Source organism: Solanum lycopersicum, chromosome 4 (genome assembly GCF_036512215.1).
Source record: "Solanum lycopersicum chromosome 4, SLM_r2.1".
Taxonomy (NCBI): Eukaryota; Viridiplantae; Streptophyta; class Magnoliopsida; order Solanales; family Solanaceae; genus Solanum; species Solanum lycopersicum.
This window is the reverse complement of record NC_090803.1, coordinates 54,559,660-54,583,403: the sequence shown is the minus strand read 5'-3', so window position 1 is coordinate 54,583,403 and position 23,744 is coordinate 54,559,660. Positions and strand designations below refer to the sequence as shown.

General features: G+C 31.9%; 3 protein-coding genes across 10 annotated transcripts; 1 reads left to right on the top strand and 2 right to left on the bottom strand.

The window, feature by feature from the left end:
• Window positions 1-8,044: 8,044 nt before the first annotated feature.
• Window positions 8,045-9,768, top strand: LOC101255685 (putative ETHYLENE INSENSITIVE 3-like 4 protein). Its single transcript, XM_010321445.4, has one exon. The coding sequence runs from the start codon at window positions 8,237-8,239 to the stop codon at window positions 9,632-9,634; it is 1,398 nt and encodes a 465-aa protein (XP_010319747.2). The 5' UTR covers window positions 8,045-8,236; the 3' UTR covers window positions 9,635-9,768.
• A 54-nt stretch (window positions 9,769-9,822) lies between these two features.
• On the bottom strand, window positions 9,823-13,824 carry LOC101255985 (type I inositol polyphosphate 5-phosphatase 5). 2 transcript variants are annotated; one of them, XM_019213566.3, is made up of 10 exons: window positions 13,549-13,824; window positions 13,390-13,474; window positions 13,233-13,307; window positions 11,887-11,974; window positions 11,698-11,802; window positions 11,000-11,483; window positions 10,729-10,922; window positions 10,556-10,664; window positions 10,323-10,471; window positions 9,823-10,256 (listed from the first exon to the last, which is right to left on the bottom strand). In XM_019213566.3, the coding sequence occupies exons 1-10, from the start codon at window positions 13,696-13,698 to the stop codon at window positions 10,019-10,021; spliced, it is 1,677 nt and encodes a 558-aa protein (XP_019069111.2). In that variant the 5' UTR covers window positions 13,699-13,824; the 3' UTR covers window positions 9,823-10,018. The 2 variants fall into 2 exon arrangements, with proteins under 2 accessions (XP_019069111.2, XP_010319748.3); XM_010321446.4 differs by having other exon boundaries at window positions 11,887-11,970; window positions 13,549-13,737.
• A 2,252-nt stretch (window positions 13,825-16,076) lies between these two features.
• On the bottom strand, window positions 16,077-22,814 carry LOC101265817 (2,3-bisphosphoglycerate-dependent phosphoglycerate mutase 1). 7 transcript variants are annotated; one of them, XM_069297199.1, is made up of 8 exons: window positions 21,479-22,814; window positions 20,617-20,919; window positions 20,314-20,537; window positions 19,360-19,478; window positions 19,125-19,281; window positions 18,923-19,024; window positions 18,717-18,836; window positions 16,077-16,813 (listed from the first exon to the last, which is right to left on the bottom strand). In XM_069297199.1, the coding sequence occupies exons 2-8, from the start codon at window positions 20,681-20,683 to the stop codon at window positions 16,754-16,756; spliced, it is 849 nt and encodes a 282-aa protein (XP_069153300.1). In that variant the 5' UTR covers window positions 20,684-20,919; window positions 21,479-22,814; the 3' UTR covers window positions 16,077-16,753. The 7 variants fall into 7 exon arrangements, with proteins under 7 accessions (XP_069153300.1, XP_010319749.1, XP_004237413.1 ...); XM_010321447.4 differs by having other exon boundaries at window positions 20,314-20,552; window positions 20,663-20,919; XM_004237365.5 differs by having other exon boundaries at window positions 20,663-20,919; window positions 21,479-21,668.
• Between the last annotated feature and the right edge of the window lie 930 nt (window positions 22,815-23,744).

The window sequence follows — 23,744 nt, the reverse complement described above, 5'->3', positions numbered from 1 at the left end:
TGCTGCTTTTCACATGTTAAGATACCTCAAGAAAGATCCTACTCTAGGTGTTTTCATGTCACTTGCTGCAAATTTTGAAGTACAAGCATATTGTGATTCTGATTGGGTTGTCTGTCCTGATTCAAGGAAATCTGTTAGTGGTTATATTGTATTGTTAGGAGATAGTCCTATTAGCTGGAAGTCCAAGGAACAAGAGACAATTTCACTCTCTTCAGCTGAAGCAGAGTACAGATCCTTGAGAAAGGTAATAGGTGAATTAACTTGGCTGCAAAGATTGTTTGAGGAGCTGAATATATATCAGACTGCACCATTTCCTGTGTTTTGTGATAGCCAAGCAGCCATACATATTGCTAAAAATCCTGTTTTTCATGAACGTATGAAACATATAGAAGTGGATTGCCATTTTGTGAGATCAAAGCTCCAAGAAGGGCTTGTTACACTGCATCATATTGATACTACTAATCAGTTGGCAGATGTCCTTACCAAAGCACTTAGTGGGATTAAGCACTCTACGCTTCTGGACAAATTGGTTTCGATCACCTCTGCTCCAATTTGAGGGGGGTATTGAGGTTAAATTAGTAATTACACTTAGCTGTTAGTGTAGTTAGTTAGTTATCAATTAATTAGTTAGTTAGGTTCAGAAAGTTAGTTACATTTTCTATTTTTGTTTGTTATATAACCACTGTGCAGTTTTCAGTTTTTGGATTCAATGAAAATAGCACACACATTTTCAATGCTTCTTCTCCAATCAAGCTTTCATCCATGGAGGTTTTCAGCTTCCTTCAACTTTGACACGTTGTCCTTTCCTGTTTTTGCACTTCTGCAAGCTTGTTTCAGTAATCATTTGCGCTTAGAAAAATTCTTGAATCACTGTTCTACTTGCATAGTTATATCTCTCGTGGTCTTTGTCCAAGTTATGTTTTTGTTCAACTCTTGACTTATTACAAACGCCTTTTAGCCCGCTCTTTTCTTAAGCTTTCTTTTGTTTGTAAAGGCATGTTGCCATGGTTAATCGCACTTGAGGTAGAATAACGAATGCATATATAATCCGGATTGCATAATGTATTCCCGCACTAAATGTCTCGACTCCTTAGTTCGCTATCTGTGGATACTTTAAATGCTATTTGAGTTGTAAAAAAGTTTGAATCCTTGTTTTCTGTTAGAATTAGGAGAGGCAGTTATGAATTTTCTTTCTTCTTTATCGCGGTGTTACCATCTGTCAGGTTATTTTGACCTATTGTAGATGCGATTTGTGTTGATCCTTATTTGAAATAGCGTTTGTTTGGAACATAGGTTTCTTTCCTTTAAGTAATTATCTTTTGTGTTGAATGAGTGATCCAACCGTATCTTTATCTTTCCTATCGTGACTTTGTAGGATAATTATTTACTTTATTTTGGTCCCCACATGTCACTTACATTTTATTTTAATCACCATAAAATTCTTAACTTTGTTCCAACAAGTTGCTTACTAATCCATTTGTCTTTGTTTGCATGGATAAACCGTTCGAGTTTGCCATGAACTATCGCTTTCCCTCTTGCATTTCAGAGAGAGCCGTAAAGGCTCAAATTCACTCATTGAGTCAATTGACCATTAGGAATCGACGTACAGGTTTTTGAAATTGAAGGATTTGAGGTGGAAGAAGTGAAGAGATTGGTCCACCAAGGCTCAAATTTATTTTTTTGAAAGTTGTATTTTGTTATTTTGGGTTTAAGTCCTTATCTTTTGTATCAATACCTTGTTAGAATTTAGGACAGGTACAAATCGAATAGGCCTAATGCCTAAAAGCGAAATGGGTCCAAATACCGGTCTAGGTGGACAGAAATCGGATTTGGTCCCGACCCAATTCTCTCTCTCTCTCTCTCTTCTTTATATTTTCGTTTATTATCTGCTTATTCGTCGTTAGATGTAGAGTTGGAAACCTCGAATCCTCCCAAGACGCCTTTATGTTTTAACTATCCTAACTAAATCGATCATCTTTGAATAGACTATAAAAAAAATGATAAAATTTGCAAAGTAGGCAACTCGTTATATAATAGATTGATTTTGTCCCATTTTTTGAAAAGAATTTTAAATAAATTCATCTAATTATTTTTAAAATAATAAATTTTTCAAGTTAGATGTTCACTTAGATAAAAAGCCAAGAATTCACTTTCAAACAATTCTAAATAACTTTTACCAAAATAAGTTAGATTTTTCTTTAGCCAAACTAAGTTAGTTATCGGATAATCGCGCGTTAGCGAATATTTAGGTGCCATTAAAACCTTTCTAAAATATAAATAATAATTCCCGAACCCTCCACCCCCACCCCCCCACCCCCCTTAAAGTTTTCACTAGGTTTCCTGTTTAAATCTTTTGAAAATCAATTTTTCTTGATTTTTGTCAAAAATTAAGTGGCGACTCTAAAAAGTCTCAAAAACAAAAAAAAAATACTTATTTTTCGAAAACCGTATTAAAACAGATACCCTTCATGAATTTTTTGGCTGCGCCATTGCAAACAACCTAGTCGATTTTGATTGGTGAAATACACTGCTCTTCACCAACCTTCTTGATATAGACAGCATTTACAGTTGTCCAGTGCTTTTGACAGCTGGAAATAGTTTCATACTATGCAGAGGACCAGGTCCATGCACATGTGAGGAGATCATCAAAACATCTGAAGCACTAAGCTCTTATCATACGTATTTTTGTCCCCAGGTCCAAAAGTTATGCTGCTTCAATATTTACTAAAAATCTTGTAATCTTTGACACTCCTGTTATGGAGTGCTAGTTTAGTTATGAGTAAAATGAAAATTTAAAGCATGTTATCACTCCGTTCAGTGTTATTACTAGTGTTCAAAATTATATTGGAAACGTAAATAAAATATAATAAAGTTTCAAGTCCAACAAAAGATTGTGTTTCTTAAATTCCCTCACCATTAGGTGTGATAAATGGTTGGATTGGATGGGATTTGAATGAATTGAATATGAATTAGAAAAAAAAATTGAATTACAATTCATCCAAATAGAAATATGAGCAAATATGATTTGGATAAAATGGTTTCAATCCATTTTAAAAAAAATCTGTTTTCCAAAAAAAAAAATACCCCCTCCCAGGCACCCCACCAGACCCCCGCCAACCTATCCCTAATTATTTTTTAAAAAAAAATTATATTTGAAAAAAAAAAATTACCCCCTCCCTAATTATTATTTTTAAAAAAAAAGTATTTTTGAAAATTTTTTTTACCTTCCATCAACATACCCCTAATTTCTTTTCTTTTTTTTAAAAAAAAAAATCTACCCCCCTCCCTCCGCGAAACCCCACCCCCCCACCTTGCACCAACCTACCACTAAATTTTATTTTTTTAAAAAAAAAATTGTTTATGAAAAAAAATAAAAAATAAATTTATCCCCTCCCGCCCCCCCCCCCCCCAACTTCCACCAAGGGGGTAAAATTTTATTTTGTTTCTTGCAAAAAATAGTTCTTTGTTTTTGTTTTTGAAAATCAAAAAAAAAATTAGGGGTACGTTGGTGGAAGGTGTGTGGAGGGGGGAGGGGGAAGCGGGTGCTGGGGGAGGGATAATTCCTTTTTTTTTTTTTGAAAATAGATTTTTTAGAATGGGTTGAAACCATTTTATCGAATGCATATTTGTCTATATTCTATTTGGATGGTTGTAACCCAAATTATTTTTGCTAAATTCATATTCAATTTATTCAAATCCTATCCAATCCAATCATTTGTCACCCCTAACAATGCCCTATCCCATTATTCACAGGCACCTGTCAAAATATTATAATACTATTGACAATGTTGTTAATTTGCTACCTTTATGATGTATTTTATGTTAAATTTGTCTTGGAAAAATTGAAATCAAAGACTCGTGAATATGAAGTGGACAATTCACAACACTATAATGTTAGCGTTTATGAAATTTAGGCATTTTACAAAATTTTATCATTAATCTATCATTTTTACGCAAATGCAATATAATATAATAAAGGAACAATTTTAGCTAGAAATTTTGATTAGAATAATATTTTACCTTTTTAAATATTTTTATCCTTTTAACTTTAATACATTTTAATTAAAAATAAAAAAAATCTATATATTTTAAAATAAAAAAGATATTATAATTTTTTAAATCGGTGACCAAATTCTGATAGATGTTTCTGATCTTTTAACATGCTTAAGCACAGAATCGCATGGTCAAACTCTTCTGTTCTTTTGTTTACCTAATTTTAAGAGCTTCCATAATTTTTATAGTTTCAAGATAGGTAGAAAAAATAAAAAATAAAAAATAGAAAAATGAAACAAAATTTTACATTAAAAAAATATTTTTTTTCACGAAAGAATGAATAATTTAATAATTGAAAAATTGGAAGGACGTGAAGCTGATGTATGTGCTTCCCTAATATTGGTGGCTCATCACAAACTCACAATTTTTCAACATTTCCGTTGCAAGAATTTGTTTTTAGAGTCTACATAGATCGTAGGCCGGATTTGCGATCATGGGAAAGGAAAATTCAAATAATTTTATAAAAAAATTATCCCTAACATGATAAGATTGTTCATATCATGTAAAAATAATATACTAAAAAATAACTAATTATTATTGTCGTTGATTAATGAATTTTATCAAATTATGGGTGCTTGAAAATTTGTAATGACATTTAATAGAAAAAAATATTTATTTATGAAGGAATATTTAACGGTAAATATTTTTCGAAGAATGTCACTTTTATATGGATAATAGTTTAATTTCAATTCTCTATCTGTCATATTTAAGACTACAATTAAGTTCAAAGGACATTTTGATGCTTTTTTTTTTCTTTCATATTTTAACTTAAATTACAAGATTTGAAAATATTTTTTATTTTCTTAACCTTCACACAAAGTTAAATCAAACAATAAAATTGACACACAATATTATATTATATATCAAGTCATTAATTTGTATTCCTTTGACCTAATATATGTCTTTTATTTACATTGAATACGAAATTTAAGAAATAAAAATATTTTAAGAATATTTATTGCCAAAATAAATTATAATAATAAATATTGTAGGTCGAAATTGAAGTTTAAAAGTAAATTACTTTTAAAATATCTTAAAATAGATTAATCAATGTATCACACGCAACAAAGAGACAAGTGATTATCATATTATTATTTTTTTGATAAAAAGAAGCCTTTAAACTTAAATTCTACATGAACCAAAAAGATATAAATTCATCCTTAAACTTATTTCAAAAAGTGAGTTATACGCTTAAATTATCATGACGACCTATTACACACCTTTACTATTTAAAAATGAACTTTTTTACCCTTAGAATTGACCTAGCAAAACAAAACATTTTTTTTATGGAAAATAAAATAAAAGAATAAATTAAATAGTCTTCATTTTACTATCACCCTACCCCCACCCAACGCCTCTTCTTCTTCTTCATAGGCAACCATAAACCTCTTCTTTATCTATTTTCATAGTTTTTTTCATACCCAATTTCCATCCACCCTACTATATAAGAGGTAGCTTGCTTCCAAGCCGGCCCGGCCGCGAGGAATCAAGAGATCTTTGCCGGTGCTGACTTGGATCTTCTCCCAATCATATCTTATTTTAATGCTTATTTGATTTCACCATTTTCATTATATTGGATATTTCTCATCGACTTTGTCAGTGATTGATAAAATTAATGATTAAGTTGTAAATGATGGATTTGTTGGTGCGGGGTGACAAAGAAACAGAAGTTGAAGGTGATGGAAAAGAAAAAAACTGATATTAACAATTGTGATAGTGATATTTGGTGGTGGGTTTAAACCTTGATGGCGATGATATAATTTTGGTGATGAGTTTATTTATGGGTGTCAAATTGTGTTATGAATCTTTCTAATTTTTGTGGGGATAATGGTGATTGTATGGTCTCAATGGTGGATTATTTGATCGTAGGTGGTGAAATTTATGGTGACTATTTTGATTTCATGGTGAAATATAAAGAATTGTAGTAGTATGCATGGCGGCAATGGTAGTGATTTCATGGTGACGTTCATTAAAAAAGAAATTGAATGATATGAAGAATTTTATTCAAAATTTGACATGACATCTAATGTGACATTGACATGACATTAATGTGGCACAAGTGTGATATATCTCCCATTGTAAAAATGATGTTACACGTCTTAGGGGTAAAAGAAATTCACTACCTAATAACAGGCTTAGTATACATCACTATATTTATATAACTGAATTTTAAAAACAAATTCGAGGTAAATTTATGCATTTTCCTAACTTAGAATTCTCATTCTAAATACACTTTTTCTAAAATATACATATAAAAATATTATATCATATCTCTATAATTAGAAAAAGGTTAATTTTTAAAATTATTTTACTATTTTTAATAAAATAATTTATATCTTTAAAATATTTTAATTAAGTTAAATTATGAATCTAAAAAAAATCTTTACTTTTTTTAATACATAATCAATTGATATCACATAAATTAGTGGAAGAAGTATGGTAATTAGAACTCTCTCTATCCAAAATAGTTTTCCACTATTGACTTGATACATCTCTTAAGAAATACTTCGTAATATTACTTTTTATCCTTTCACTTTATTTAATATAGTGCTTTGAAAAATGTGTTAGATGATAATTATTGAGTAATATTTAATAACAAAGATAAAATAGACACAAAAGATAAATTATCTCTTACTTTTTTAAATTAAACAAATGTTATTAGACAACTATTTTTAATACGATGAACAACTATTATTTTTTGATTTTCTCGATTTTTGATATTTCAAATCTCATAATAAAAATAAAATTCCCCCGAGTAAGTTGATTTTGTATTCATTAACACTTGATGAAAATTTTAATTAAACAAAAAAAAATACTTGACTATCTATAACTCTTGCCATAAACAATATGTTATACATTGCTGCGGAATTATGCAATGAAATTCGGTAGCATTTGTTTGCTTCTTTGATTTTTTCACTTCATCATTCTTACAAGAGGAAGATTTAGCTAAATTGGAAGGCACTTCATGATTTTTTATTTTTTATTTTTAAATACACTTCATGCATTAGGTAAGCCGTTTTTGTCGTTATACTATAAATAGTATTTCCTTTTTAAAAAAATTTATTTATTTGATTTTGATTTTAATTTGACACGAAATTTTAAGAAAATAAAATAAATTTAAAAATTTTGTAATCTTAAATCAAAGATATGCAATATTGGCGATTTAAACATATCATACCAAAGTTGAGATTAAAATATGTCATAACCTTATAAGAAGAATATTTTTTTTACAGTGGACTAAAAAGAAAAATAAGCCAAACACAAATGGAGTACTCGATTTTTCTCAAATCTATATTACGCACTTTTATTTTAATATGTTTAAAATAAATATTAATTTTTAATTTAATAATATATAATTTAAAATAAATTTTGTGACGTAATTATTCATAACCGTATAAATATCTAATATTTTGTATAATCAAACGTATCTTCGATCAATATAGAAATTGATGAGATGCATGGTGTACAATTGACTTATAAAATAAAGATTTTTTTAGTGCATTGGCAATTGGTAGTGAGTAAGCATGAAAACCTTACGTTTTCATATGCATACATGCAAAGCTGAGGATCAACCACGAATGCACAAATGACAAATCGGTCTATCATCATTGGGTGCCAAAAAAATTAGCGACATACAAAATTTTATAATTAAACGATAGAAATATTATTAAAAAATTCAATATAATTAGCTAAGAACGTTTAAGCAATGAATTAATTAGATTTTTTAAATAAATTTCATATTTGTTGTAGTAGTGTCAATTCCTTGTATCTCGGGTAAGCTGTTTTTATAACATCAATGCAACAATTTCCTAAATTTCATCAGTTTCTTCTCTCAAGTCCCCACTCCCCTATTTTCCTCCAAAATCATCCTTCATTCTTGGGAAAGGCCACATTTTGTCTCCTCCAATATCATCATTTATAAATTTTATTTATTATCCAATATTCACACCGCCATATTTCACCAGTATAAAAACATCTTATTTTTATTACAAGTCTCACCATATATTCTTATATATATCGAATCATAGGTAATATTTCAAAATTAATTAAACATATATACATACATAAACTGGTGGGATTTGAAGAGATTATCGAGCCTTTGAGCCCGATAAACAGCGAATTAGTCGAAGAAAATAAAGAGATTGACGATGAAGAAATCAACTACGATGATCTCAAACGTCGTATGTGGAAGGATCGCAAGCGAATGCAAATATTCAAGGCTAACAAGAGGGACATGATGATCAACACTAGTGCTACTTGTAGCGAGGAATTATCACTTGATCAGGACGAGGACGAGGAAGAGGAGGAGGACGAGGAGTCACAGGCTAAGAAAGAACAATCTCGTCGTAAGAAGATGTCTAGAGCTCAAGACTCTGTCCTTAAGTACATGGTCAAAATCATGGAGATATGTAAAGGTCAAGGATTCGTGTATGGCATAGTACCCGAAAAAGGGAAGCCCGTGACAGGGTCATCGGATAGTTTAAGAGAGTGGTGGAAGGACAAAGTGAGGTTTGAGAAGAATGCCCCAAATGCTATTGCTGCATTTTTGCCTAAACTAGTTGAAGAAAATGTGTTGGTTCCTAATTCATGCATGGATCTTCTAAATGACTTGCAAGATACTACTTTGGGTTCACTACTTTCATCTCTTATGCGACATTGTATTCCTCCACAAAGGAGGTTCCCTTTGGATAAAGGCTTAGCTCCACCATGGTGGCCTACAGGGACGGAACTATGGTGGGGTGATCAAGGGTTTTCACAAGAAGAAGGACCACCACCATATAAGAAGCCTCGTGACTTGAAAAAAGCATGGAAGGTTAGTGTTTTGGCTGGAATTATCAAACATATGTCCGTTAATTTCGACAAAATGAGGAGATTGGTGAAGCAATCAAAGAGCTTGCAAAACAAGATGACAGCTAAAGAAACAGCTACTTGGTCTAGAGTGGTTAATCAAGAAGAAGTCCTTATCAAGATGACCGAAAAAGCTCTCAAGATTTCGACATCAAAAGAGGAGGATCAAGAAAATGTTGAGGGGATAAAAGAAGATCTTGCTTTGAGGAGAAACGAGAAAAGGAAGGGTGTGTTTGAGAGCGACATAGACACTGAGGATATGTTATATCAAAACTTAAATTGCGCCCAAAGTGAGTTAGGAGTTGGATTTCCCTACAAGAATTCAAGAATGGACAATGAGACAACTTGTTCTCATCACGGAAAGCAAACAATGAATGAACAACAAAGTGTCAATGACGAGTCACTTAATATGTTCATGAACAATTTTACTAGCTTGATTGGAACACAACCTATACTACACAAAGAAATAATGGTTGGTGATGATCATCACAGCGAACATGATGGGATGAACATGGACATAAAAAGGAGCGTGGACAACTACCATATTGCACAATATGCTAATAGAGGATCAATTGAGGAGAATTTTGAAGTATTTTGGGGAGACAATAATGTCCTTGAACAACATCATTATGACAGCATCATGAACTTGAATGATACACCAAAAGAAAATGAACACTATCAATCTCCCCTTTCTGTCTGGGATTTGGCATATGAGGATCCATCGGAGCTATAGCTAAAAAAATGAACAATTCGTGTGTGTTTCCCCCCCTTTCACGAATAGTTCATTATATGCTTAGATTACTCGCATTTCATGTTTTAGACACGGTTTATCATATATATATATAAATAAATAAACTATTAGTGTCATTATCTTTTCTTATTTGCTCATTTTTTTAATTTCCCCCTTTAATATTATCATGCTTTACAAAAAGGTAGTGTTACTTGATGGGATAATAAGGGGAATCCATCTTTGCCCCCTCAAGATACAACGATACAACATACCTAGTGAAATCTCGAGGTCTAGGGAAGGGTGATGTTGCCCTACCTTGTGAGATTATAATTTTTCCTAGCTCAAGGTAAAGAAGAACTGTACTATAGTTGGTTAGAGATTGATATTTCAATAATCATAAAAGCTATGTCTCTGTGGTATAAAATCGTCATACTGATCCATTCTATTAGCAATGCAAGAAAAACCCTTTCTAAATTTGGAGTTATTCTTCTTCACTAGCTCAGCCTCCACCTCCACATCCACCGCGAATACAGAACAAACTGGCCTATGATCTGAAAATCTTGATTCCCCTCGAATATAAGATAATTGTTCAATGCCCTCACCTCGCCATAATATTCTGTCACACCTGAAATGAATCGTATAAATAATAAGATGAGGTGAAAAGGTAGAAGAGAGAGAGATGGAGGAATACCATGCAGGGGTTCTTCGTTTCTTCTTAGACTTGGTTGTCTCTCCGGCATATGAATCTGAATTATGTGAATACTTATAGGTCGGGGCGAAGAAGATCTTCCCTTCTTTCCACCCACTAAACACTCTCCCCGCTTCTCTCTCCACATTCAACTGTCACCAACATAAATATATCAAATATTTTTTATCGGCAATAAATATGAACAAACAAACCATTTTATTTGCACCAAGTTAAACCTGATCCTTTTCTAAAAGAGAGTCCCAGTCATTATCCTCTAAAAGAAGCCTTGTTTCTTCATAGCTCAAAGACACTCGGTAATTCAAGTCTCCAAGCCATATTGCACGCCTGAAATTTATAAAATTAGAAATGTCTGATTCAAAATTACAATGAGGACATTGTGATCACTTACTGGTGATCAGTAATTTTTTCTGCGATTCCTCTATCGGGATTCCTACAAATTCTAGGAAATTGTATGCTTTTAAGAATCTCAGCAACATCTGCATTTCTTCTTAGCTCATCTCCTTCTTTCTCTCCAGAAGCTAAGTGACTGCACACAAAGCAAAAGCTCGTACGATACAGTGACATGCTTATTGCTATACACCCCTGCATATTAAATTACAAAATCTATTAATATTCAAATTAAAAAAAAATTTAAAAAAATATTATGATCTTTCATTTACCTTATTTCCAAGACAACCCATGATACCTCTACCAAGAGAAGATATTCTGAGATGTCCAACATGTTGTGCTAACTCTTTTCGTGCCCAAACGGAAAGGAAAATCCCAACCATTTGCTTGCTTGATATAAGATGATAACTCAAACCATAATTAGTTGTAGGAAATTTCTGAGCAATAGACTGTAAATCGTCTTCACGAAAATGTGTCAAGAGAGAACATGAAGGATCACTAAGCTTTCTCAAACGTCTTGTGGTTGAAGGACAATTACATGTCTTGAGAAGGTTACTATTAGCCTTTAAACTCTTTTTAACAACTTTAAGAGAATGTTTATTGAATAAACTGTTGCATTTTGAACTGCTTGAATCATCATTATCATAGGATGATTTGTTAAGTGCATGGCTTATTAGGGCTAACCATCTTGCTGCTGGTTCACTATCTTCACTCACTAATACATTGCCTGCATTTAACGGTACAATTTCTTGAAACCTGAAAAAATAAGGCATGTAAGACCCTAAATTAATACTCACTCATTCCGTTTCAATTTGTTTGCGAATGAAAACTTTTGATTTTAAACTAAAGATATGCAGACTGTACAAAAATATTTTTTAATCTTCGGTCCTAGACATGTCATGTATGATGAAGAGTTGCCAAAACGAGGAAAATAAGATGGACGGAGTAATATATGGTGAATTTATCATACCCCAAAACATATATGTCTGCAGAACCTTCCACTTGCAAGAAATCTTCAAGATTAAGTCCATGATTAGGAGTTTTTCCTCCTACATTCCATGTCCCAGCAAAAACCCTAAAATTTTCCAGTCATATATATATCCTAGTTAATTAATTCAAGTATGTTTAAAATTTATTTGTAAATCAAGAAAAATCATACCTAATATTTTTAATCATAGTAGCAGGTTGTGTTGACTGATCAAAATTGGAAAGGTTTAGGCCTTCAATCCTTGCACTATTATGCCTTGCTGAGAGTAGATAAGAAATTAGTAGCATGATTGTTGTTGTTTTTGATATTCTTACAATCTTCAGTTTGAAATTTTTATAGGGAAATTTATCAATAGGTACAGTTCAGCCAAACTTATTTATCAATACGATCAGAATACTATGTTATACATATGTATATCCTATGTATTCATTGTATATATTTTATAAATCAGTTGGCGGAATTGTTGGAGTGGTAAGATCCGTATTTGAAACATAACTTTTTTTCAGTGGGAAAAGGTCAAATTTCTACACAATTAAAATTACGTCCACGTTATTTGAAAAGAAATAGCATTTGCTAATTTACAATCAAAATACAATTTAGTCTTCTGTTAGGTGAGCTACCAATATTATGCTATAAATGAAGCTAAGCAGATTCTGGAGAAGATACCTAATTAAGTATACGTGTTAATGTTTAACACATACGACAGATAAATCGAATATATCAAATCAATATATACATATAAAAGTGACAATACCTTGTCTCAACAAACTGTTAAATTTTAAAGTGTAAACATCAAAGTGAACAAAGGAGAAATTTACACCATTTCAGTATTAGATACATCTATTTAATACTTTCGATACACAACACGATTTTTTCATGCATACAGAAAGAAGTCACTAAATTTGCAATAAGTAGTAAGTTCGAACCATAATATTAAGAGCATAAGGAGTTCAATATTTATAACCTTGAACACTACACCATAATGAACTTATTGTTGAAAACGTTTGAATTAAAATGGCGTGTAATAAGACCATTAACTATAGCTCGATATTCATAACCTTAATCAAATCTGTAAATGATAGGTGAAAGTAGTAATACCATAACACATACACATCCATTTTCTTTTTTAAAAAGAAAAATCTAGGATATTATTAATTTTATTTTTGACACATATGGATAAATTCTATAAAATACTTATCACCTCCCACCAATAATAAGTAGTACTTGATAACTCTGTCCACCAAGACTTGAATAAATAGAAAGAATAACCTAGTGTGTGTTTTTTCGATCTTTGTTAGTTTTACTAACCTCAAAATTCTCAACTATTTCATTAACCACTAGACCACACCCAAATATAAAACTTTATCCAGATATGTTTCTTTAACATGAACATACGTACAATGGAATAAATTAAAAAATAAAATTCCATCATGCACAAGAAAAGTTCATAAAAAAAAAATATAATTACTACTCATGCAATTTAATATTAAAAACAAGTTGGTGATGATAATTCCTACCTGTAAAACTTCTCTTTACTGAAGGAGACGTTTCAAATAAAACTTTTCTCCTCGATATAATCTTCCAATCCACTTCTACTTTAAAAAAAAAAATCAATTACAATATAAAAATATATACATAAAATTCAAAAAATAAAATAATAATTGTAAATCAAACCTTGATCATTTTTTTCTGATTGTGTTACATGCTCCTCAAAACTTCCTCCAATGCCTTTTGAATTAATAAGCTTTGGTATGCCACACTTTTATTCAAAATCATTAAAAAAAAATTAAAATTATTTTAATTTAAAAAAATCTTAAAATAAATAAATTGTACCTTGTTCTTTTCATGACCCTTGACACAATTGTCAAGGGTGGTGGTAACGCCGCCGCTGGAGGTGGTTTTGACGACGACGGCAGCGGCGGCTTCCGCCTTAATCATGTGGATGCTATCATCAGATTTACAACACCTTGTTGGAGACGACATTCAAGATTATATAATGTTGGATCAAATTAATAAATCCACAATTCCAAAATTGGAGTCAAATCTACTTTTTTTCTTATAGATTAATACTAATTAATTTAGATAATAATCTATTAATGCACAGAACACCAAAGGTAAAAAATACAAGAAACTTTTATTGATTCCTTTCTTGTTGTCTACCTAAATTTCTGTGTTCTTTTTTGTTATGTGCTTTGTGTTTGACTTTGTATTTCCTAAGCTTTGAGTTTTTGTATTTTTTTGTTTCTATAAAATTATTATTATTGTTAACAAAATGTAATTAAAATGCTTTTTCTTTTCTTTTTACTTTTAGGGTTTTATTTTTTTAATTAAAAAATAGTTTTTTACTTTTAAGAGAAAAAAAAAAGTTAGATGGGATGAGAGTTTGGCGCCAAATCTTTCGGAGATTTTAGGATAAATGGTGATCAACCGGTTAACATGAATGGTTGCATCACAGTGACAATCATTGTCAACATTTTATTAATTTATTTATTTCCTTTTGATTAATAAACATGTTTTATTAAAACTCGTATTTGAAAATGAAGTATACATGCTATATGAGATCATAATTTAGAATTTTAAATTCTCAACAATTCCAAATCATGGTTTTAATTTATTTTTTTAAATGTAGAACTTTACCATAAGTTTATAAAAAAAAAGGTTCTATAATTTTAAATTTTGCGAAAACATAGTCATGCTTGGCGTGAAAAAATTATTTATATTGGATGAAAAGATTATACTAAGAAGATTAATTATTACTATTTATTGATTAGTTGATCTTTATAAATGATGTATATTTTAAAGTTTGTAATGAGAAACTTTTACGTATAAAAGAAACATGGATAAGGCGTCTTAGAAGATTGTATTAGAATGGGAAACCAATAGCACTTGCATGGATTTTGTATTTGTATTGAAAAATTCAGTAAAACATGAGAAATATTATAAATAACAATAGTATATGTGGATTATCCATTAGATTTATCTACTATTAATTGGATTCATGTATAGGTGCTTCCAAGGTGATAAAAACTTCCAAGATGACTATGTATCTATTAGTTAGATGCTTTTGGAGTGATATCTCAACACTATAAATAAAGAATCAATCATCATGTTTGGAAGACACACTTGACAAGAAAAATTCTCTCCTCTATTTTATACTACTTGTTTCTTATTATAATATTCTGAGCTTTCTTTATAATAAGAAAAATGACTTTGAGAAACAACTAAAAAGTGTGTTGTTTGATCTAAGGGCACAAAAAAACTTTTAAGCTTCCATCTCGTGATCTCAAAAATGCAATAATTCAAGTATAAAAAGTATATAATCTCATATATTTGGGATTAATTATATTTTATTTTGGAACTTTTTCTAATTACAAAATTTTTAAATTTTTCATTGTTATCGGTTACATTTTTTGATTGTCTCACATATAATACATTATTTAATGGGAGGGGTGTATCTGAGAGGGGATAGAGATGCATCCAAAAGGTGATTTTGTAGTTTTTTTTTAAATGATAGAAATTTTTTTAGATTATGAGACAAATTGATCAAAATAATCCTTAATATACGGAGTTACTTTATTTTGATCCTTAATATATTTCACATAATCCATATAGTCCTTAATGACTTTATGTATTATAAAAAGTGCTCAATTTGATTCTTTACCCTAAAAGTAGCAAATTCGTCATAAACTTCTGTTAAGTTTAACACTAGGTCCACTAGAAAATAAATCCAAAAACTTTTTCCTTCTCCTTCAATCTCTACGTTTTCTATCATAAGCTTTGGTTCAAAGGGGCTTGTGCTTGTGGAAGTGATGAAATTGATCCACAGTCAAATATTTGTCATTTTGAAATTCATAAAAGGATTTAGTGAAGCTGAAATTATATTGGGAGTATTTTGAAAAATGGACAGAAGATATACCCAAATTGTGAAATCTAAAAACCAAATGTTACCTTAATGTGGGGTTGATTCTTTGCCACCATTTCTTAATAAAATATTCTTGGGAATGACAAAGAATAAAGAGCATTTTCACGATAACTCTATGTTCTTACCATTATATCCGATGCACGCTTAAATTCATAGGTTTAATTTAACAGAATAATAATAATATATTCAATATAATTGGAGTTTGAAGAGGATATATATCTGCGGACTTAGCATCTTAGGAAGGTTGCTTCAGATTTCAAATAAAACCCTCGGCTCAACGAAAAATAGTCCAATGCAATCCATAGAAAGAAGTAATGAAAGTACAAGAATCAACAAATCATAACAAACAACCAATAACAGTAGAACAAAAACAACAAAAAAACAATACGATAACCGTGAGGTATAAGGAATCAACAACATATAGTAAAAGAAATCGAAGAACAAGAACTAAGGAGCATAACAATATGAACGGACAACGAGATTGAAAGTGCAGTACTAACTTTTTACATACATCTGCCTCCAAGTACCGCTGTTATGATAGAGGATTTGGATTGTACAGAAGATATAGAAGCAGATCAAAAAGACAACCAAATCAACATTCATGAAAAAACAGAAACAAGGAGATCATTAATAAGCATATGGAAATGATCTTCCAGGACCAAGAAAAGGAAATTTTTAAAGTTGTCGTTGCCAACAAACATTTTTTGTGCACTCTCAACCTAATCTGTAACTTAAACCCGCCAAAGAAAACAAATATCTAATGTGAATGTAAGAAGCCCTGGCTTGAGGACAATATAAAATGAAGTGATATAGTTCCTCGAATGATGATAACAGGAGACAGCCAAGTAGAATCAGCATTTGATCTGATATCCCCTGTTCCACAAGATATTGTGTTGCCAGATTTCCACTGGTGCATTCACTTGAACCATAACAAGGGACTCAATTTGAGTTTAGAAACACCATATGTTGACTGTTGCAGCGTGTAGCAATAAAAACTCTTTGATCTTCACTCTGGTGTTTCTCATGATTATTAATGACCCAAAATACCTCAATGAACTTCCAGTGAAATGAAGATATTTAAGCTTTGCATGATAGTTTTTACTTTTACGGAGCAAGTTATAAAGACACTTCATCTAGCACTTCATCTAACAGATTTTGCTTGTATATGGCCAAATTCTGCAGGAACCGATAATAGACTACATAAATTTCAACAGCTCAACAAGGTTTCATGCAGCATATCAGATGTGCATATAGCAGAAGCGTGAAAAACATTGATGATTCAGTATTGTTGTGAAGGTATGATTGTTGAAAGTCCATCAACGACAATCAGAGATGGTGTACCACACCCACACCACACTTTTTCATTAAAAAAAAATTTCAATTCACACCACAACTCTTTATAACTGAACCTGCCGTGGCCCGCCTACCATCCCTAATTATTTTCACTTTGAACAGTAATCTCTAAACAACACAGAGACTCGAATTCCTAATTTTCTGCTTTTCTTTTGATAACTTTTACAGAGGGGAAGATGGCTTTCTATCTTTTATGAAGAAATTTTTGCTACAACAGGTGGCAACTAGAGACATAAATGTTAAGGCAACATATCGCTACATATCACATCTCACCTGCAGTGATGTTTTTTTACAATGCCTTTTCTTTGTCATTTTCTAAAACACCTTCACCATTTGCTATAATATTGTGAAGCAACAAGTTAAATATGATTCTTTTGATAAGTGTAGAACAAGTATATTAAAGGTCATTTCACTTAACTAACTGCTCCATTTAATGCACAGAAGTCACATTTTGTAACTCCCTAGTATACACCCTCCACTGCTGCTATTGGGAAGGGGAGAAAAGCAGTGGCAATAGTGTTGCTAAAAGCTAACTTGAGGTACGCTTGTATACAGGTGCAGTATAGGCAAAGTGAAGTCGCTTAGGTGGCGCTTCAATGCCTCTCATGATTCCATTAGTAGGACAGAGACTAAACATTTGATAAAGTGATTGACAAGCTTTTTACTTCACATATTTCAGTTAATTGTATCAGTGTTACCAGAAGTAAAAAGGGTGAAAAAGCTCTAAGGTCCGTTCAAACTGCAAATACAGTGTGGCCTTTAATGAAAAAAGGCGCAAAGGGAGAAGAAGTACAAATACATATGTTTAGTCCAAGACTACTAATTTATTTGCATGAATGACAAATATATGAAGAAAGAAACATGAAAATAGTTACGATGAAGTGAATTAATTGACTAATTCTTTAGTGTCGTCTCTTTAGAAAAGGTCATCGGCAAGGAGAAGTATGTCTTAGAACCTTGATAACGACACTGAAGCGCACATAAAGAGAGGTGAAGCACTCCAATATGTTTTGAGCCTCGCTTCAGGGCTTTAGTGACCTTTTCTTTTTCTTTTTGTGATGATCATAGTGTCCAAAACAACTTTCACGCACCTCGACTAATTCCACAAGAGCCATGTAACATCCATTGACAACAGGTACTAGGGAAATTTGTCCACCAAGGCTATAATAGATGAGAAGAATCACCTAGTGTGAATGTGAGACCTCAAGACTCAACCACTTCATTGATCACTAGGCCACACGTTACCTTTGAGCTTTGAGCCTTCAGCAAATATTATCATTTTCTACTCTCTGTCTTTGATAGCGATGATAATATTGATTGTTAAACTACATTCTTTGCTTGACAAACTTCTATTATAATTCAATTTTCATATTAAAAGGGCAGCCCGGTGCACTAAAGCTCCGCTACACGCGGGATGTCCAGAGAAGGGCTGGACCACAAGGGACTATTGTAATTACATTTAATTTAGCATTATGGTCAATTAAGATCATCTTGATCTTCTATTTGAACTTTTCATAAAGCTATTGTACCTGTGGCATCATAAATGTGGCATAGGCTAATAACATAACATCAGCTTAAACTCAACTTTCTATCAACTTACTTGTTATTTTTTTTAGATTGACAATTGACATCTGAAGTACTTCAGCATACAGAAATAAACAAGAGCTATCACCAACTATTTCCTATAGAATGACATACATTAATGAAGCAGGAAAAAAGATATTACCTCTGTATAAGCATAAACTCCATTCTCCATAGATGCCAAGGGACTTCCTCTCCTGATGAATTGATTTTCTCTATATATGTAAAGCATTGGTACTCCGGTTGAGAGTTCTAAGTGGATGACCTGTTACCAAGGACCTATTCATAACCAACTAACATACATGCACTGAAAATGTGTGATACTAAAAGGAAAATGACAATACTCATTACCTCCTCTGCAGTCAATTTATCGAGATACATTAGGATGGACCTCAATGAATTTGCATGAGCTACTACCATTACATTCTTTCCACTGGAAAGTTGGGGTTCAATCTGCAAGTAAATGCTCGGAAATGAGAGGTCAAGATATCAAGCCCTGCATCAATTGAAACAAGTCTCCTCTTTATGCTTTTTACAAGTCACAGCAGCTTACTTGCTCTTTGAAATAGGTAACAGCTCTTCGCAAGCACATTTCCAAGCTCTCGCCGTTGGGTGGCCGAGCATCATAGCTTCGGCGCCATTTATAGACTTGCTCTTGTCCGCATCTTTCAGCTGTTTCTAGCTTATTAAACCCTTGAAGTTCCCCGTACCTATAAAATAATAACATCCTACTGAATATGGGATGACATCATATTGGAATAGAAACAAAATGAGAACTGTTAAATTACATTCTTTCATTCAGTTGCCATGCTTTAATAACAGGAACAGACTGCATCTCGGTGCCTTCACTATAAATTTGACTCCATACTTTGGCTTGTTCAGTCTCATCGTGGACAATAATGGGCACCTGAAAGTTTAAGAAGGATAAGTGCTTATATACAGTGGCCTTTTCTTATATAAATTTGATATCTTCTGCACATTATATTGGTGACATACGAACAAAAGAGCATGCAATCTTTGGTATACCAACCTTTCTTGAATCTCATGGAAAGTTTTTATGTAATTTTTCAATAAAGACGCACTTATTATTTCCTGAATTATTTATTTTGGATGCTAAAACCTGTTTGACCGTCATCCATGTCTTACAACATGATATAAACATAGACAGGTAACAATAAGCCATAGCCCATAGATAAACGGATAACCAAAAAAAAGACTTTTCTATATAGGATAACATTATCCAGGAAGCAGGAAGAACATTTCTTGCAACACAACAAACAGAAGGGCTTTGTTTATGAAGCTCGGGATAGTCTTATTTCACATTGCTAATTCATGCTGTGTCTATACTTTTAATTGATTTCACCTTCAAGAAAAAATTAAACCTTCCTCATGAATTCTGATTAATGAATCATGAATATCAACATAAACCAGGCCAAATGATTGGAAATAATTAGCAAACAAATGTAACAATTGATAAGGGGAACTTTCTCCAGAATGGTTCACCAAGAAAAGGACTAGTTTTGACATACGTATGACAAATCATAAGAGGATACGACATAGCATAAGAGCAGACAGCACAAGGACAGCTGTAATTGCTCCAACTGTACATGAAGTTATTCAAACTAAAGAGTAAATTCAAGAATATTTTAGTGCTACCCTAAGTCATTTCAAAGAAGTGCACTAGCTAGCAGGACCATGCTTCAAAAAGAAAAGTTTTTTTGATGATCAAAATGCAGAAGTACCTTCTTGCAGTGGTGCTCTGTTAGGGCGAGCATGGCCGTCATCTGAGAACGAATCAATGCAGAGATGTAGACAACATCAATAGGTAAGTGTCTAATTCTCTTACCAGCTTCAATTGCTTCTTCTACTCCTTTACTGGTGAGTGGCACATCTACACAACCAGTGAACAGGTTCTTTTCGTTCCACATCGATTCTCCATGCCGTATTAAGATCAAGTATGATTCAGCTGCAGGAATAAAGCCTTAAAAAAGGACAAGATCACAAACTAGAATCCAGATACAACAACGAATAACGAGTACACTCACTTTTTGATAGATGATAACAAGAATTACTGGGAAGGAGTGTACTCACGAACTGTTCTCCGCGAATCATTGGTACTTGACAATGAGGAGAAAATTGGCTTAATGGCACATAAAGATGACTTTGATGAATACTTCACACAGTTCACATACTGCCTCAAACTGCATCTCTCTTTTCTTAACAATGGTTTCATTTTAAGACTCCCAGATGAAGATGTGATCAGGAAGTCCCTAACACCCTCGTTCGCAGTGAAGCAAATTGCTTGGTGATATACAGCAGCAACCATATTGAGTATGAAGTTATCCCAACTAAGCATCAGAAAAGAAAACAAAACGGAAACTGAATAGACATCTTCACAGTGTTCAGCTAAATTTCATAACCAAAGAAAAAGAACTGCATTTCATACATTACCGATAGCTGATTCTCAGATGAGTTAATAGACTATTTTAAAAAGGGAAAACAAATTTGAATAAGTTTATGATCAACTAGTAACAATTTCATGGATAGCTAACAATAAGCTTTTCAAAAAAATAACTTTACACCAGAATTGTGTTATCATAAATCCTAACAAGCTGATCATACATGTTCACATTCATGAAACTAAGAAAAAAAATGGTATTCTGATGCATTAGAGCTCCTGCTATAAGTCCAAGGACCTATTACATGGTACCTCAACATCAACTATAATCATTCCAAATCAAGAAAGTGCTAAAAGGGCACATGATGCTAGATGGAGTAGACATTTCCTACTTAAGCGTATTAAGCAGAACCTTAAACATATGGACTAAAATAACTCAAATATATAAAAGAGGAGAAAAAGATGGAATCTTGATTTTAAATGAGAATTGACAAAAAGATGATCTTTACCTCTTTGTGATCAAACTTCACCTTTCAATAACTGTGTAATCAAACGAATGCAGACACAGAAGAAGGTCATACATGTGAACGCGGAGATTTCAAAGAATGGCTGCCGGAGGTCGTTGTCAGTTTGTCACAGTCAGATGTGACGCCGTTTCAAACCTCAAGGGCTTTGTTCAAGTTGGGCTTCGATTAGGCCAATTTTTCACAAATATAATTTTTTACACCTTTCGTACCGCATTGTTTGTATTTTTAAAGTCAAATTATAAAAATTTTGACTAACATTTTAAGTTGTAATTTTTTATATGCAAAAAATTGTAATTTATAATGCTTTTTATATAGTTTTAGAATATCTAATTTTTTTGTTTAAAATATTGAATTAATGTGATCTAATTTACCTTTAAAAATTAGTCAAATTGACTTTCGATAAACACAACATGACAAACAATTCCGTACAAAGAGAGTACTTGATTAGCTGTTTGGATTGCCTTAAAAGAAACAACTTTTTAATCAAAAATAAAAAGTCAAAATGAAATGAGTTTTAAATTAAAAAATTAAACGTAAGGGAAGAATTACTCCCTACTTTTTATTTTTGATTTACTTTAAGTTGTTTTTAATTTATTTTAAGTCATTTGTCACCTTACCAAACACTTCCCAACTTATTTTAAGTTAAATTTTTACTTTAAATTATTTTTTATATTTATCAAACACTTCTAAAAATAAAAAATTAACTTTAAAGTAGGTTTGACCAACTTTTAATCGAATCCAAACACCCTCTAATGCTAACTATGAAGTGAACCAATAATGAAGGAACTCTCAATAACAGTCATGACTAAAAATATAAACCGGGCTTCTTAGCTATTTATCATTTGCTTAATTATGATTTCTAGACACATGCTATAAGAAGGAGAGAAGCAAGCAAGATTGGAAAGAGTTAAGCACTAACAAGGAGGGAATTCAATTGGTCTGACTATAGTGTGAGTAGAATTGATCTGTATATAAAAAAAAAACGAGCTACTAGAAGGAGGAGACAGAAGCGCGAGATTGGGAAAGGGATAAGAGAAGCCAGCGAGATTTGAGAGAGATACAATCGATTTGTATATCTGACTTGATAATCGTATCATGAATACAATTTATACAACTGATTTGTATCAATTAATACAATTGTTTAAAAACAACTGTATTCAATTTGTTGAAGCAAATCAATTGTATTAGAGATATTAACGAATACAATTTGTATCATTATTGTAATTCGTAGTAAAATGTATTTGTATTCACAAATTGCCTTGTGTATTGTATTTAGGTGTTACCATTTGTATTTGTATTATTGAGTGTTACCATTTGTATTTGTATCACTGAGTGTTTCCATTTATATTCGTATTGGAGAGAGATAGAGAGGAACAGGCTAGAGAGAAGAGACGCGACTGGGAGAGGGAGGTAGAAGCAAGCGAGAGAGGGCAGAGAAAGAGGGGCAAGAGATAAGAGAGAGGGCAAAAACAGAGGGGCGAGAGCCAAGCGAGAGCGGAGACAGCGCGTTAACATAACTATATTTATGAAGCAATAGTTGTGAATGATAATCCAAACTATAGGTGGTGTATAGTAAATACATACCATATGTTTATCGTACTACACAATTTTTCCTAATAAGAGGGCATCAAGTGGTCTAGTGGATTGATTTCCCCCCTTAAATCAAACATTCAGTTTCAAGTGTTAGACAAGAATTTTTTTTAAATAGGAAACTCTATTTGACATGAATTCGAATTAATAAGAATTCAATGAGTACTAACAAATAAGAACCCAAAAATAAAAGGGTGAATTATACTTCAACGATCGATCAAAATAATTACTAGCCAAATGTATCAAAAACTATAAATTATTTTGTATCAAAAATATAATTTACATGTATATAATAAAATAATATATAAAAATAATTAAATATTATTTTGATCAACATAACTATATAATGTTAACGGTAGATTGTATCTTTCCCTAACAAAAAATTTCATTGCTGAATTTTTACCAAATTTTATCATGATACTCATACTAATTGATATAATCTCCGTAAAGGATTTCAGAAATGATTTGAAATGCTACGAGTAAAATATGAAGAAAAAAGAAATACCTATTGAAGCGAACATAGTTATTATCAGCTATATTTAAACATATGTATCAATTATCTAAGTCTCGTTAACAAGCTCAAGAGTCAAAAGGAAATGCATCTATAAGTTGTCAATAAAACTTCTGCAGTACTTGAATGATACTAGTGCCTTTAAAT

Excerpts from the sequence above, each read along its gene's own strand:
- LOC101255685 (XM_010321445.4), top strand. The coding sequence starts at position 8,237 with ATGTGGAAGGATCGCAAGCGAATGCAAATATTCAAGGCTAACAAGAGG.
- LOC101255985 (XM_019213566.3), bottom strand. The coding sequence starts at position 13,698 with ATGTCGTCTCCAACAAGGTGTTGTAAATCTGATGATAGCATCCACATG. Across the intron at positions 13,475-13,548 it reads AGGGTCATGAAAAGAACAAG|TGTGGCATACCAAAGCTTAT; the intron begins GTACAATTTATT and ends TTTGAATAAAAG. Across the intron at positions 11,484-11,697 it reads GCAGACATATATGTTTTGGG|GTTTCAAGAAATTGTACCGT; the intron begins GTATGATAAATT and ends TTATTTTTTCAG.
- LOC101265817 (XM_019213564.3), bottom strand. The coding sequence starts at position 20,927 with ATGCTTAGTTGGGATAACTTCATACTCAATATGGTTGCTGCTGTATAT. Across the intron at positions 19,282-19,359 it reads TGGCAACTGAATGAAAGAAT|GTACGGGGAACTTCAAGGGT; the intron begins GTAATTTAACAG and ends ATTATTTTATAG. Across the intron at positions 19,025-19,124 it reads TTACCTATTTCAAAGAGCAA|ATTGAACCCCAACTTTCCAG; the intron begins GTAAGCTGCTGT and ends ATTTACTTGCAG.